General features: G+C 36.6%; 1 protein-coding gene across 1 annotated transcript in view; it reads left to right on the top strand.

The window, feature by feature from the left end:
- The window catches only part of MEI1 (meiotic double-stranded break formation protein 1), a gene marked incomplete at its 5' end in the record, with an annotated part of 45,657 nt that overhangs the window by 3,629 nt on the left and 25,429 nt on the right, over nt 1–16,599 (top strand). The window contains 6 exons of the mRNA XM_081330637.1: nt 7,103–7,226; nt 8,870–8,920; nt 10,149–10,222; nt 11,490–11,595; nt 12,416–12,619; nt 15,049–15,179. Coding sequence (XP_081186763.1) covers nt 7,103–7,226; nt 8,870–8,920; nt 10,149–10,222; nt 11,490–11,595; nt 12,416–12,619; nt 15,049–15,179 — 690 coding nt within the window. The remainder of the gene's footprint in view (nt 1–7,102; nt 7,227–8,869; nt 8,921–10,148; nt 10,223–11,489; nt 11,596–12,415; nt 12,620–15,048; nt 15,180–16,599) is intronic.

The raw sequence follows: 16,599 nt of genomic DNA, 5'->3' as shown, positions 1-16,599 counted from the left end.
TTTAGAAGGCCAGATCCTGAAGTTGAAACTCAAATACTTTGGCCAACTAATGAGAAGGAAGGACTCACTGGAGAAGAGCCTAACGCTGGGAAAGGTTGAGGGCAAGAGAAGAAGGGGACGACAGAGAATGAAGTGGCTGGATGGAGTCACTGAAGCAGTAGGCATGAGCCTAAATGGACTCCAGAAGATGGTAGAGGACAGGAAAGCCTGGAGGAACGTTGTCCATGGGGTCGTGATGAGTCAGACACGACTTCACAACTAACAACAACAAAACTAGCTCAGGGAGAAATAGCAGATAATGATAATATACTTTTCTGTATGAGAAATAAAAAAGGCCAAATTATTCTCAGATATACAGATACATTTTACAGCACAGTCCTAATCATGTTTACTTAAGTACTACTATTTTCCTTGGGATTTACTTCTTGCATTAAATATGAAAATGTGTTATATTTTGCATTATATGTGCCAGCTTTAGGTTTGTATGCTCTGTTCCTTAATAAACTTGCCTGAATCTGCTACTGTGTTTAATACAAATAGTAAACAAAGTTTAATAAATAATAAACAGTTAATAATAACTAACAGTTTATAAATAATAATGTTATTATAGCAATTAATATAGAAGGTTGCAAAAGGAGATCATATGACCTCAGGACACTAATCGTCATAAATATAAGCCAGTTGCCAAGTGTCTGAATTTTGATCATGTGATCATGGGGATGCTGCTACAGTCATAAATGTGAAAATGGTCAAAAGTCATTATTTTCAGTGGCAGAAATATATACACACACACATTCATGACATGAGGAACGGAATTGTGTTATGTTCTTTTATATACTGGTTTATCAAACTGTACTACTGTAATTCTTGATCTAATCTTTATTTCTTTTGAGTTTAATGTACATTTAGTATTCAGGGAAATGGGTTCCTGATACACCCTTAGGATAAGACTATTTGTTTTCAAATGTAACTTTATTTTTTGCTTTTTATGACATTCATTGAGACTTTCCCCAGTTAAAACTATCATGGTACAAATTTGACTTGACAATATCTTTTTTCTGCCATGTCTCCATGACTTTGTCTTCATTTTAGCCCTAGGCCTTGTGAGAGACGTTTAGGACATCCTTTATCAAATGCCCATCTAAAGTATATAAAATCTTTTCAGTTGAGATTACTAGATTATATAATTGATTGTTATGTGCAAGGATATGTTGCTTATAAAATGGATAAGTAAGGGACTTCCGGTGGCGGCGCGGCGCCGAAGATAGCCGTTTCGGGCTGTCCGCTTCGCAGCTGTGTTTTTCCACCGAAAACAGCGCCGATCAGCTGTTTAGGTGGATTGGAAGCCCCCTCCTCGGGAGAAGAGGAGGGGGTGAGGCCCCAGGTAGGGGTTGAGTTCTCCGGGGCCGCCTGAGCTGAAAGCTTGGGCGGCTGAAGGATTGAGCTCCCCCGCAGCCTGGGTTGCTCCGAGCTGCTTAGCGTCTCTGTTCCGGGATTTTTGGAGCAGAGCCAGGCATTTGCGACCACCCCTGACAGAAGGAAAGACTTTGGAGTAAAAAGGAGCAGGCAGAGCGGTACAGGAGGTTAAGGTGAAGAGGATTTTTATTCTTACTCCCTAGCTCAATGGACTTTATAAACTTAAAGTGAAAGTACGCAACAAGTGAAAGTGGGGAAAGATGGCGGCTAAATCTTCCTCTAAAGTTCTTCGGAGTGCGGGAACTTCCCCGGTGCAACAGACATCGCTGCAAGCTTTGCTTCCTCCTGCACCTCCTGTGGCATTGACGCTTAAGGACTTACAAGATGCCTTTGCAAAGCAATCCCAGGTAATGTCAGAAATGATGGGTGATAAGATGGCAAAGTTGGAGGAGAAACTGGAGAAAATGGAGGAGAGGATGGAAGAGAAGTTTAATGTAATGGAGGAGAGGATGGAAGAGAAGTTTAGTGCAATGAGGGTAGACATCTTGTCTACAGTGGAAAGCGTGGCTGAATGTGTGCAACGTTTGGATGAAAAAGTGGAGGATCTTAGTCAAAAGAACTCTATATTAGAAGTAAAGGTACTGGAGAATGAAAATTTAAGGGATAAAATGGACGGAGAATTGAGCCTTGTTCAGTATCACCAGATGCAGTATGCTATTAGAATCAGGGGCTTAAAAGAGAATCCTAAAGAAGACTTAAAGCAGCTGATTTCTGAGGCTTTGGAAGCAGTATTGGGCCAGCCAGCATCTGAAATAGAGGGATGCATGGATAAAGTTTTTCGTGTAAATTCATGGATTGCAAGGCAGAGGAAGCTACCTAGAGATGTGGTGGTTTATTTTACAAAGAGAGCAACTAGAGATGAAGTTATTCAAGCTGCTTATGATACTAAAGTTGTGGTCGCTGAGCAAGAAGTCCTGGTTCTAAAAGAGATTCCTCCAAAGATTTTAAGGAGAAGGAAAGATTTTGCATTTCTCGTACAGGAACTTAAGCAACGTGATATTAAGTTCAGATGGGAGATTCCAGTCGGATTGGTGGTGATGCACGAAGGTAAAAGATATCGTCTGGTTACTGTGACTCAGGCGCGTGATTTCTACAGCAATGTTTTAAAAGCAACCCCTCTATCACTCCTGGAAGTTGCAAAGGGATCTGGAGAGGGAAAACCTCAAGAGGCTGAAGGTGGACAGACAGAGGAGAATGGTGCTGGAGGGGATCAAATTATAGCTTCATCGACTGCTGCTGGAGAGCAGAGGTTGACGCGTGCCGCTTTAAAACGAGCAAGACAAGTACAAGAGCAAGACCAGCAGAAGTTTATGGAACTTTCAAAGCGTACTTACAGTGAAGCTGTGGGAGGAGCGCGGCCCAAAGAAAATACAGGGGCTATTGAAGACGTGCTCCAAAAGCTTTGGGGCGCCACGCATGGTGACTAAATTTCTAACCTGTAATGTTAATGGATTAAACTCACCACAGAAGAGAAAGAAAGTTTTTCAATATTTAAAACAATTTAAGATTGATGTTATATGTTTGCAAGAAACGCATATTAGGGTTATGGACCAAAAGTATTTATTGAACTCAAGGTTGGGCACGCAATTTGTTGCTTCTGCGATGAATAAGAAAAATGGAGTGGTCTACGTTAAAAGTACTCTAACAGCGGAATTAATTGAAGCAGATAAGCAAGGAAGATATGTTATGATAGATTTGCTGTTAGAAGGTAAAAAAACGCTTCTAGTTGGACTGTATGCTCCTAATCAACAACAAGCTGATTTTTTTAGTTTACTTCATACAAAGCTTACTCAATTGGATTACAAATCGTTTATTTTTATGGGGGACTGGAATGGTGTTTTGGACGTACAGATGGATAAGGCTGGTTCTTTTAAGCATGTTCCAAGTCATGCCAGATTGCCTAAATCTTTTTTTGAAATGAAGGACGATTTGGAACTGCGAGATATTTGGCGTGACATACACCTACATGAAAAGGATTATACTTTTTTTTCTGACAGACATCAATCTTTTTTCAGGATTGATTTTATTTTGCTGACTAATGATTTTTTTTCTAGGATTAAGAAGGTAAAGATCTGTGCAAGAACTATTTTGGACCATAGTCCAGTTTGGTTAGAGATCAATAAGGACAATAGGGATAGGTGCTCGTGGCGCGTAAATGAGAATTTGTTTAGAAATCAGAGAAATGTGGAAGAATGTAAACAGCAGATGAAGGATTTTTTTGAAATTAATATGAATAAGGATACCTCTATGGACATGGTTTGGGATGCTAGCAAGGCCTACATGAGAGGGGTGTTGATATATATGAATAATAAATACAGACGTACTTTGGAAGCCAGAAGGAAAGAATTGGAGAATGAAATTAGGGAAAAAGAAAAGGCCTTAATTTTGAACCCATTGGATGTGAAGACTAAGGAGGTTATTAAGCTATTAAGAGGACAATTTGATAAATTGATGGCTGATCAAGTGGCAACCAATTTGCGGTTTGCTAGGCATAATACTTTTTGCAATGCTAATAAGCCAGGTAGATGGCTAGCTTACAGACTAAAGAAAAAGCAAAGGGCTTCTAATATAGATAAAATTGAACATAAGGGAAAGGTTGTGTTTCAACAGGATCTTATTAAGGAAGCCTTTGTGGATTTTTATTCTAAATTATACGCTAAGGAGAAGATTAATGAAAAAGACATTGATGTATATTTGGAGAATGCTAGCATCCCGGTTCTTACGCAAGCACAAAAAGAGGAGATTAACCAATTGATAACAGAAGAAGAAATTCTTATAGCAATTAAGGAATTGAAGATGGATAAAGCGCCAGGTACGGATGGTCTGACTGCGGTTTACTACAAAAATTTACAAATGGAGTTGATAATGCCGTTAAAGGAACTGTTCCAGACAATTCAGAGAGGGGGAAAGGTGCCTCCGTCTTGGAGAACTGCTTTTATCTCTTTGATTCCGAAGGAAGATCAAGATGTTACTCAAGTAAAAAACTATAGACCGATATCACTTTTAAATACAGATTACAAGATATTTGCTAAGGTGTTGGCTAACAGATTGATGAGGGTTTTGCAACAGGTGATTCATGGGGATCAAACTGGGTTTATTAGTGGTAGGCAAATGAAAAATAATGTGAGGCATATAGTTGATGTGTTAGAGTTTTTGGAAAGGAACAACCAGATCCCTGCGGCGCTAATTTTTTTAGATGCTGAAAAAGCTTTTGATCAATTGAATTGGCAATTTTTGATGAAAGTTTTAGATAAAATGAATTTTGGGGATAAATTTTTGCAACCAATTAGGGCATTATATCAAAAACAAACTGCCCGAATAATAGTTAACAATAGTTTGACTGAAGCATGTAATATTGAGAAGGGCACAAGGCAAGGGTGTCCGTTATCGCCTTTACTATTTGTGTTAACATTGGAGATATTACTGGTAAAAATACGGAATTCGGAAAGAATTAAGGGTATTCAAATTAGAGATCAGGATTATAGATTGAGAGCATTCGCAGATGATCTGGTTGTTACGGTGACCCAGCCGGAGAACTCTGTTGTGGACCTGATGGAGATAATAATGCAATATGGGAGGGTTTCTGGATTTAAAGTTAATGCACAAAAAACTAAAATTCTGGCCAAAAATATGACAGTATCGCAAAAGGCTCTTTTAGAAGGATTAACTGGATTTGAGATTGCTAAAAGGGTCAAATATTTGGGGGTGTTTTTGTCACCCTCTAATACAAAGTTATATAAAAATAACTATGAAAAATTATGGGGAAAAATTCAAAAAGAAATGGAGAGTTGGGAAAAATTGCAATTGTCTTTGCTGGGAAGAATCGCAGCAGTGAAAATGAATGTCCTGCCTAAATTTTTATTCTTATTTCAAATGATACCGGTTCTTAAGAAAGATTCTAATTTGGAAGAATGGCAACGGGGTATCAATAAATTTGTTTGGGCAGGGAAAAGGCCACGAGTTAAACTTAAGATTATGCAGGATACTCGTGAAAGAGGTGGTCTCAAAATGCCCAATCTTAAATTATATTATGAAGCTGCTGCGTTAGCAGGAATAAGTGATTGGATTAATTTGACACAAGAGATATTATTAAATCTTGAGGGCCATGACTTGTTATTTGGCTGGCATGCATATTTGTTGTATGATAAGAAGGTAGATAATGTGTTTAAAGTGCATATTTTAAGACAGGCATTGTTGAGAGTTTGGAAGAAGTATAGACATAAGTTAGACTGTAAGATGCCATTGTGGGCAATTCCAAAACACGCAATAGAAAACATAAATGTTGGCTTCAAACATGACGTGACTACGTATAAGGAGATCTTAAGCTTGGAAAGAAGTGTATGGTGTTTAAAATCGTATAACCTCTTGCGAGATGAGAAGATTGTTCAAACCTGGTTTCAATATACTCAGTTACGGGCCAGGTGGAAAGAAGATCAGAAAACTGGTTTTGCAATGACTGATGAAAATTTGATAAAGCAAATTAGAAATCAGGGTCCAGCACATATTAAACGGATATATCTTGCATTGATAGAAATCGACTCAGAAACAGAACTTGTTAAAGATTGTATGATAAAATGGGCCCAGAATATCCAAGAAGTTATTACAATGGACACGTGGGAAAAGATCTGGGTGAGGAACGTAAAATTTACACAAGCTCAAAATCTAAGAGAGAACTTTTATAAAATGTTTTATAGATGGCATTTAGATCCTAAAAAGCTTGCAAGTATGTATCCGAATTATCAGCCAAAATGCTGGAGGTGTGGTGGCGAAGATGCAACATATTTTCACATATGGTGGACCTGTAAAAAGGTCAAGGCTTTTTGGATAAAAATTTGGTGGAATATGCAGAAGATCTTTAAGCAAAGGATAAAGTTTTGTCCGCAATTGTTTTTGTTGGGTATAATTACAGATGCTACTGTTGTGGACACTAAGTTGATGTTGAATTTAATTACAGCAGCAAGACTTTTAATAGGTCAATATTGGAAGAAGGAGGAACTGCCGACTATAGAAGAATGGACTTTAAAGGTTTCTGACCTGGCAGAAATGGCAAAGATCTCGGCTTATTTGAAAGATCATTCGCAAGAACGTTATATTATGGAGTGGAAAAAGTGGATTGAATATATCCAGAACAAATATGGGACTAAAAAGTTTCATTTAGCATTTGAATAAGTCTTCCTTTCTATTTTCTTTTTTTTCTATATGAAATATTAGTATTGCTTGTAGTTATCTTATATGAGCTAGAGAGTGATAGATTTAAGAATTTATTGTTGGTAGCATATGGATGCTTATGATTGTTCTTTGTTTTTTATACCCTGTACTTAGCTCTGGGAAGTCGGGGGGGGGGGGGAGGGGGGAAAGGGGGGGGGAGGGGTAGGGAGGGATAGGTAGGGGAGGGGGAGGGGGGATTGTTAAAGATAAAATGTATTTTAAAACTTTTCAATAAAAAAAAATGGATAAGTAAGGCAGAAGATAGGGGGAAAATTCTGAAGTTTTCACTTCTTCGATCCTTTCAAAGGAAATTAACAGTTTTGGGCTCAAAAAGTATGAATATAGGCTTACAGGAGAATTAAGGTGTTCTTATATTTCCTCTTAACAATTTTTGTACTTTTCCCTTGCTAATATTTAGGTAATACGCAAGAAGCACGTGGTGTCTTGTCTCCGAGATGTTCTGACTCAACATGCAACAAAAGTCATCCCCCTGCTCGTTCAGAATGAAAGAATATGTGCTTATTTTATAGCAACTTTGTTTGGTAAGAGAACATCAAACACATTCAACATGTTCTTCTGCAAAAATATTTTAATTTTTTTCAGCACAATTTATTTTGTGAATCAGAGTGACTAAGATGAGTTTTTCGCCAAAACAGACATATTAAATAGCTAATTTGATATTAAATAATTAGGTTTTTTTTCTTCTTCAATGAAAAATACCACAAGGAAAAGAATAAGGATGTGGCCTTTGAGGAGATTGTATTAATTAAGAGCTGTGGTGGCACAGTGGTTAAAATGCAGTATTGTAAGCTAATTCTACAGTTGCCAGAGTTCGATTTCCACCAGCTCAAGGTTGACTCAGCCTTCAGCCCTTCCTATGTTGGTAAAATGAGGACTCATTGGGGGCAATATGCTGACTGTAAACTGCTTAGAGAGGGCTGTAAATCATTGTGAAGCAGTATATAAAATTAATTGCTATTAATAATGTAGGCTTAATTTTTAGGAACATTATAAATATTTTAAATTTATGTTAAATCATTTGAATCATTAGAATGAACTAAATATATCCTGCTACATGTATATGTATTTACTTTTAGTAAACCACAATCAATGTATTTACTTCTGTTGTGGTGTTATTAAATATTTTAAACATATGAAGTGTGTTTAACATTTGATTTAAAGGACACCTCTCCCACATATTATAATTAGTAGGTTACAGTTCTATAAGAAACAATGCAAGATGTTTCCTGAATCTGGTGTTAAATCATATGTGACAAATCTTTATTTTAGCATGTTGTAAAGATGGTAAATTGGATCTAAGGATCCTCATACCTTCTGCTATTCAAAAACATCCAAGCTAATAGGCCTCTAGTTTCCTTTATTCTTCATTCATCCCTTTCTAAACATTATTATTAGGGTATTCAGCAAGACTTTGTTCTTTAGCAGGTTATTGAAAAATATATAAATGTAGGAAAGAAAGCTAATTGTAAATGTGCTGATTCAGAGAAAGTGTAACATAAAGTGAATAGTCTTGATTTATGGAATGTTAAGACTGCTTGCTAAATGAGATAAAAGTGACATAAGATGGAAGTAATCATGCATGGTGGTTTTTCAATGTGTTTATGGAGATAGAATATATAGCAACATGAATATAACATGATAGTAACTGAGAATGTGAATTACTAACAGCAAAGATTAGATAAATTACATGATGCAATGACGAGAATGGATCTGAAAATTAAAGTACCAAAGAACAGAAAGAAGTAATAAATGATTGTAAATAACAATTTACAATTTAAAATCTCCTAAAAAGTGAGATGTTGACAAGTTTTTTTTAAAAAAGCTATGTTTATTAGTGCATGGCTATGACAGAAGCTGAAGTGGTTTTCATGGATTAAAAGGTATGGAGAGAGATAGTAAATTAGGTTGATGCAATGCAAATTAGATTTAGCTACCTTTCCCTTTTTGGGTGTGTGTGTGTGTGTGTGTGTAGTGTATATATTGATTTACTATTTCTTGCTCCTTTTCTTTATTCTGCATAAAGCTGCTTACCCTAAAACAATAGCATCATGCTATGTATATTTCCTCATTAGTAAGTGCAGTGAAGATTGCAGCCCAAGTATTTGTTTAAAAACATGATCATTATTTTTCCAAAAGATGATTCTCACTCTATATACTTCTACAGGGATCTTACAAATTGTAGAAGACAGCAGTATCCTGGATTTAATTATTGAAGGTATATATAAAATGAGGAGCTTGAATTACTTTATTGTCTGTGTGATGGTAGGAGAAGCAATCAATGTTCAGTGTTGTATCAGGAGGTGCTATGCAAATGCCAGTAAATTTCTTTTGAGGTTTAGATTTGGATTACATTTTGTTTTTCAACACAACATTCAGCTTAAATTATATAAAGACATTTCTAAGGAGTATTCTCAATAACCTATAATCCTAGCATTTTAATCATGCTTTATGAAAGTATCTTATTTTGAAATTCCTCATTTGTAGAATAATTTGTAATTTATAGTATCTAGTACTATAGTATAGGTATTTAGCTTCCTAACAATCTTCTCAGGACTATTTGAGAATGCACTATTAGAATCATACTGTCAGTTTATAAAAGAATATTAATACATTTATCAAGGATCTTTGGCATGTGAGTGTCTGGAGCATACAAGAATCCTGGAATATTGTTGATATAGAGCTTAAAAAGCATTGGGGCTAGAATTCAACCCCCCTGTCTAATACTTTTATGGGTAATACTTGGATGTCTGAAAATAGCCCAGTCTTGTTTTTTGTAACACATACATAGCCTAAAACACTGCTAGCTTTTCCTGAATGATATGTAAAAGGATACATAAAACCAAAATCTTTATCTTGTGAAATGTGATTATTACATTTATACATCAAGGAGGTAAGTTGTGAGCTTGCCATATTTCTTTTGAGGTCTCTAGAAAATTGAATAGAACTGAACCAAATCTAATATGCAAGGAGAAACCAGCAAAACAAAACAAAAGAGTTAAAAATGAGCAACATAATGCTGTGGGCTATGGAGAAAAACTTGCCAGAAAAAATCCTATACTGCATCCCTGTGGGAGACGCAGTTGGGCAGTGGCTAATAAATTCGTGTATAAACCCCTATTCTTATCTCTGGTCATGTAACACAGATTGGAATGTATGCAGATGCTCTGTTCTTCCTAGGGCACAAATGCACACAGATGTGAGGGAAGAACAGAAACACAAAAACAGATTACAGAGATGCATTATATCAAAAAAAAAATTGTCCCTCTCAGACATTGCTGGTAAGGCAGTTAAGAATTCTGAAAGTCATGCTCTATATATATTTTCTGGAAAAACTACAATAAAATTAAATGTTCAATGTAAAATTTAGCAAAATTGATTGTGATATATGTGATATATGTGTCAAAAACAGTGAATAAACAGTATTTTTTTCTTGCTGTGAACAGTATTAGTACAGTTGGTAGTAGAGCTGAAATTGGAGAGGTATCTGCATTATCTATTGGATGAATGTCAGAAAGAGGTTTGTATCTTCCATTTTGGAGTAATGTGCTTTTCGGTAACAAGTAAATTGAAAAATGGTGATTTTTCTAGGTTATAAAAATATTGATTTCTATGAAGGCTGGATGAATGGATGATGAATGACACTGAAGATAAATCAATAGCATTGTGATATTAACTCGTTCATTTATTGATTGAATTTATATGCACCCTTTTCATCGTTCGAGCGAATCTGGGTGGCTTATAATGCAATAAAACATACATATATTAAAAACAATTATAAATATAAAAACAGATTAAAATTACAAAAGATTAAGAATGAAAAAATCACAGATTTGAGGCAGGGAATTGGTGATGTCTTCTCTGTCACTGCACTGCATCAACCACCTCCACCTACAGTTTCTCCTTCAGGGCCCCACACCAACCAACATAGCCAGGTTTTGAAGCTCTTCCTGAAGACCAGAAGAGTGTGGCTGGATCTCTCCTCTCGCAGCAAGATGTTCCAAAGAGTGGGGGTTGTGGCACAAAGTTCCTTGGCTAATGGGGTCCGTAGTAGGCCCCTTCTGCCAGAATAAATGGGGTAGGCCAATTTCATTGGGGCAAGACAGTTCCTCAGATATTCTGGACCCATGCCATACAGAGCTTTAAAGGTAATGACCAACACCTTGAATTGGACTGGGAAGCAAATTTGCAGTTCACATAAAATGTGCTACCCTAAGGGCCTCCAGAACTATCCCTGTTGCTGCATTTATTTATGAATGGAAATACATATAAATGTCATTTATGTAGCTGTCCTGACACCACTTAGGAGTTTGTGCCTTCTGGAACCTGCTGCATCCCAGGATCATGTGACCACAAATTTGCAACTTTTTTGTCATTTGCAAGCAGAACTTTCCTCAATTTGTCTTAAGAGGGATGATCTAGGGCAGTGGTCTCCAAACTTGGCAACTTTAACACTTGTGGACTTCAACTCCCAGAATTGTCCAGCTAGCTTGAAGTCCACAAATCTTAAAGTTGTCAAATTTGGAGACCCTAGTTTAGGGTTAAATGAGCTTAAAAGCTTACTTAGGATTGTGGGAATGTATCTGTGGAACGCTTGTTGACACAATATGTCTTTATATTCTGATCAAAAGAATTGCAACGAGGATGATTGTGTGTGTCAAGTAGCCCTTTAGAAGAATGGCAGCAAAGGAAAATAGTTGATTACAGAGAAAGAAGCAAATTGCAATGATTTCCGTACTGTAGCTAGTCTTCTAAATTGTCTGATTTGCTTCCCTCAACTCAAATAGTTATGCAAGATAGCCACAACAAGAAACAGTTTGCCTGTATTTATTCTTCTTGGAAAGTTGGCAGATGTTATTCCATTGTTTGCTAATACTTTAGTGATGGAACATAGTAAGTATTACAGGTGAATTTCAACTATACAATGATTATATTATGAACTTAATGAATAATAAAAATATTTTTTCTTGATATCCCACAGAATAATTTTAGCAGTAAAAAAAAGAGAATTAAAACAAAATTTCAACCTCTGAGAAACTATTAGCAAGATAACTTGCTCTTGATAACTTGGTAATCAGCTGGTGGTGAATGTCCCCGTAGAAGTGGAATAAATGAAAACATTGGCTGTGGTTTTTCTCATATCCATACGAAAGGGCAGAATTGGGTTTCATACGGGATTTTCCTATATTTCCCTTCCAGCTGTGGGAAGCATATTAAACTGAGCTAAAGATAAGGCTGTCCTAAATTGAGGAACTGTGATATGATATGAATAGGAGGCTAGATTAAATGCTAACATTTGGTTATTTGCAGTTGTGATCGGAACTTTGCCTTAGTATTATTGTAGCTTGATCTGATTCTAAAGTTAAGACTGCATCACTGGAGAAACCGTAGAGGCTCAGTTTCTTTTGGACCAATATTTCCCAAGAAGATTCATTGTCTGCCAATAGATTCAGCTGTATTTCACACTATCTGTATTATTAGTATATTTTCTAAGAAACTTTGTTGAAAGCAACAGGTTCTCATCTTGAAGATCTTTTATCCGCCAAATAATTGTTGAAAGAGAACCAGTGTTCTTTCTTGAGATTAGAGACTTGCACAATATGTGAAATCATGTGACTTTTCAGAACTTGGTTTCAATGATTATTTTTTTCTGAACTTTTCTAACAATACTTCTGTTTTCTCATTACACTTACTTTTCTATTTTCTTTAACATGTAACCTGATTGAGCATCTGGCTGCAGGCTTGATGTACCCCAATGAGAGGATAAAAGCTGCTGTGTGTTATCTTTATGGCAAACTGTATACTGTCCCCAGTGCTGCAGAGCAGTTGTCTATTCATTTCACAGATAAACTTAATAGCCTCGTTCTGACTACTTTGAAGAATGCTCAGACCATGGAACTGCAACTTAACTCTGTGGGTAAGAGTTAGAAGGTTACAAGAAGGATTTTTCATAATTGTTAAGGATGATTTTTATGTACAACAACAATCCTATTTTGGAGAATGCTGAATGTTTTTAAAATACAGCATAAATTATTGTCAGTGTAAGGATTTTGGTTTTTTGAATATTGAGCACATACCAACTATCACCTGAGCTGCAGATAAGGAATTTTACTTGAAAAACTGGGCTAGTGTTACATGCATCCAGATTAAGTTCAGGCATATGACAAAAAGCTACAATAACTTTCACAGAAAGCAGCTTGATTTTAATTTCCCAGATGAAAATATATTTTAAAATAACAATATTATGAAGTATTGTGTTGTTAGCTGCAGAGAATAAATATTAAATTGACTAGCTAAGACAAGAGACTCTAGATGTTTGTTGATGGCCAACTTGAGTGCCAGGCTTCCAAGAATTCTATGTTTTTGTACTTGACTTGGTAGAATACTCAGTTTGCCAGTTGAAACTATGGCTAAATCTTAAGAAAAATTAGTCATCAACAGGCACATAAAGATAAATAACATCTGCATGCCATTCAAAAGAGATCAAAAAGTAAAAAAATAAAAAGAACAAAGCACCTCCTCACGAGCGATCAACATCAAGATGAGCAAAGATTAACATCTTTTAACATTAACATTAGACCAGACATGTCAAACACAAGGCCCGGGGGCCGGATCTGGCCTGTGAAGTGGTTTCATGTGGCCCGCGAAGCCATCCTGGAAACAGTGAGGGAACGGCCCCCACTGCCTTGGCCCTGGCCCAGAGACCCTCCTTCTGCCAGAGACCCTCAGATCTGTCCCACTCCTGCCCAGGCCCCCATAGGCACCCTTGATGTGAACGATGTAGAGCTGGCCACGCCCACCCAGCAGGCCATACGCAGTCTAGCCACGCCCACCCATTAGGCCACGCCTACCCTGGCCATACCCACCCGGCCCCCTGAGGGCAACCGCAATGCTGATGCGGCCCTCAATGAAATTGAGTTTGACACCCCTGCATTAGACCAATAAAGGAAACAAAACTCCCATCTACCAATTCAGAAAAACAAACAGTTAACAATAGCTCAATAAAGGAATCACCAAGATCACTCCCACCAACACTGATAGGCCAAGCTACTAGTATATAAACTGAGTATATAAAATCCCACTCCCTACTAGCATTGCTGTTAACTAGTTTGTAATGAAACATCTGCAAGAAAACAACCATGCTCAGAAACAACCAAAGACCCAACAGTTCAACCTTGAGCTATAAATATTGTCTTATTTTGGTAGAACTTTATTCCCCAGGTGTATTTTTAAAATGTTTTTTATTTTGTTCTAAAATGCACTGAATTGTTTGCTTTCTAAAACTGTCTCAGTTTGGGTTTGCTAAACCTACAGGCCAGATATGTTTAAAATGTCATCAGCCAGATCTTTAATATTAATGTAAAAATGGATTGTGCACCCAGTTGTATTTTGTCACAAGATAAAATCATCTGGGATCTAGGTGAAGATATAGTTCAGCTTCAGTGACAAATTTTTAACATTAACATTTTTATCTCCAGAAGTATGTTTAAGGTCAAAGTAGAAATCTAGTTTTCTTCTGTTTTCCTCTTCCACAATTCTGCTGCAAACATATTCCTACACTTTTATCCTTTGTTTTATATCTGTACACTAAATGATTTACAACTAAGTTAATAAAATCTGAAAACTGATGCATTGTTCACTGTTGCTCGTAGCGATAACCTGGAACAGGACAGCTTGCCTATTCATTTGACATCAAACTCAATCTTTACTCTTCATTGAAACTATTTAGTATAGTCAAAACAGCTCATTTTGATTCATCATATTATCTCCATGCTGTAACATGCTTATGCAGAAGAAATTCAACTTATCAACAGGACCATGACAATTCATACTAAAACACATGGTGATCCATTTTTGGCTAAAACCTACAGGTTAAGAATCAATGGCATAAGTAAAGTAGCATAATGGTTAAAAATGTGAATTATGAAAGAGAAATAGTTTTTTAAATCTCAATTCAGCTATGAATTTGCTGGGGTATCTCAAGCATATTATTTCAAAGGAAATAATAATAGCCAGGGGCACAATCAGCAAACCTGTATTTGAGACCCAAGCAATTTGAAAGTGTGTAATAGCAAGTAGACAGATATGTACCATTTTGGTTGGCACATTAATGGGGATATAAAAGGAGCCCCCAACCAGGCATTCCTTGGGCAACAGTCATGTCACTAGCTAATCCTTTCAACCCAGAAGTAATTTAGATGTTTCCGCCATGAACCCGAGTGAATAATAATAGCTCTTATCACATTATGATAATTATATGAATGTAGAAATATATTATGTAATCTAATGTTGACATAGTTCAATATTGTACAATTTCCTATTATCCATTTTCTTTCTCTTCCGCAGGTTTATTAAAGCAACTGCTGAAATATGATAATTTTGTTTTGGTTATTATGAGTTTTACAGGAAAAGGAGCAAATTCTGCAAGTCCTGAGTTATTTGAAGGAGACAGTCTATTACCTTTAATTCTCAAGAAGGTAACTTTATAAAAATGTACTTAACACTAATATAAGTTGATGAAAGCAACATAAATTTGTCAATATTATAAATGTAATTGTCAAGATTAATAACAACCCTATTTAGTTCATTGATTTTATATCATTTTAGGCTACTTCATTCCCATTAGAAACAATTAAAATTACAGTTAAATAACTAATACAATAAAATTCCAAATGAAGAAAAGTTCGTATCACTTCACCTTTGTTCATCTTGTGCCAAAGACACAATGGAATAATGCAATTTTAAAGTGTTTATCAAAAGCTAGGAGCACTGAAATGTTTCCAGTGGAGGGGAAAGAATTTCATAAAGTGGGAAGTATTACTGAGAAGGCCTAATGCCTTGTCCACATTCCATATATCTCAAAATGAGGGAGTATCAGTTGGATGGGCAGATTATTTTATGATAGGGTACTACCTAATGTATAGAACTTTAAAGGTGATAACAGCACCTTAAGCTGGACTTTTTCTTAAGGAAATCAAGGAACTGCTCATGACTGGCAATTGTACAGAGATCTTGCTGGAACAACCTCATCTGACTCCTTGGCCATCCCTGTATACCAGACCAATGAAAGAAGAGATATAATTGCCTGCCAATGAATTGGGAAGACACCCCAATCCTTCTGGAAACTTGGGTCCGTTTGGTATTAGGGATTGATGGTTCTAATTCGTCCTGTGCTGCATGTCCTCAGTTTAACAAGGAAATGATCTGACCAGAACAAATTGACAAATCCTCCCTCTTCACAACACATCTCATTTTTTCAAAAATAAAGATCAAATCAAATATGTGTCCTACCATGTGAATTGAGGTTGCAGTCATAAAGATCATGAAGTCAAATTTCCCTTTCCAAGGCATTAAGATTAATCTCTGAAGAGTTACAACTTCTGGAATCTAAACAGCAGCCCCAGATGAGATTAAGGAACTTCTGGAGGGCCACTGCTGGGCAACTGGGTGGTCAGTACACTAGCAGCAGCCTAAGCTTGATAAGGTATCTCAGTGTTACATAAGAATATTTGCAGTCCTTCATTTCCAAAGCAATGCTCTGCATCACCATGAGAGTCTTAAGCACAATCACAGCAACTCCTCTTCCCTAATATTGATGTAGCAGCTGATGCAAGACCAGATATCCAACTAAGCCAATTACAGATGGGGCTACATCCACATTTTATCCAGCCAGGTTTTAATAATACACAGTTGGCCACTTTATTCGTACATTTGATTTAGCATTTTCTAACAGCAACTGGATGCCAAGGCACCCAATAGTTTAGATACCGGAAACTAGGACATGACTATCTCAGATGAGGAGATCTGATACAATAAAAGGCAGCCCGCTTTCTGAAATAATCCACCCAGTGTTCTACTTCGGTTTGCTTTTATTTAGGTTTCTAATTTAATTATAGG

The sequence above is a fragment of the Vipera berus genome (assembly GCF_964194415.1).
Source record: "Vipera berus genome assembly, chromosome: 6".
NCBI classification, from domain to species: Eukaryota; Metazoa; Chordata; class Lepidosauria; order Squamata; family Viperidae; genus Vipera; species Vipera berus.
This window is presented reverse-complemented; position numbering and strand designations above follow the sequence as displayed.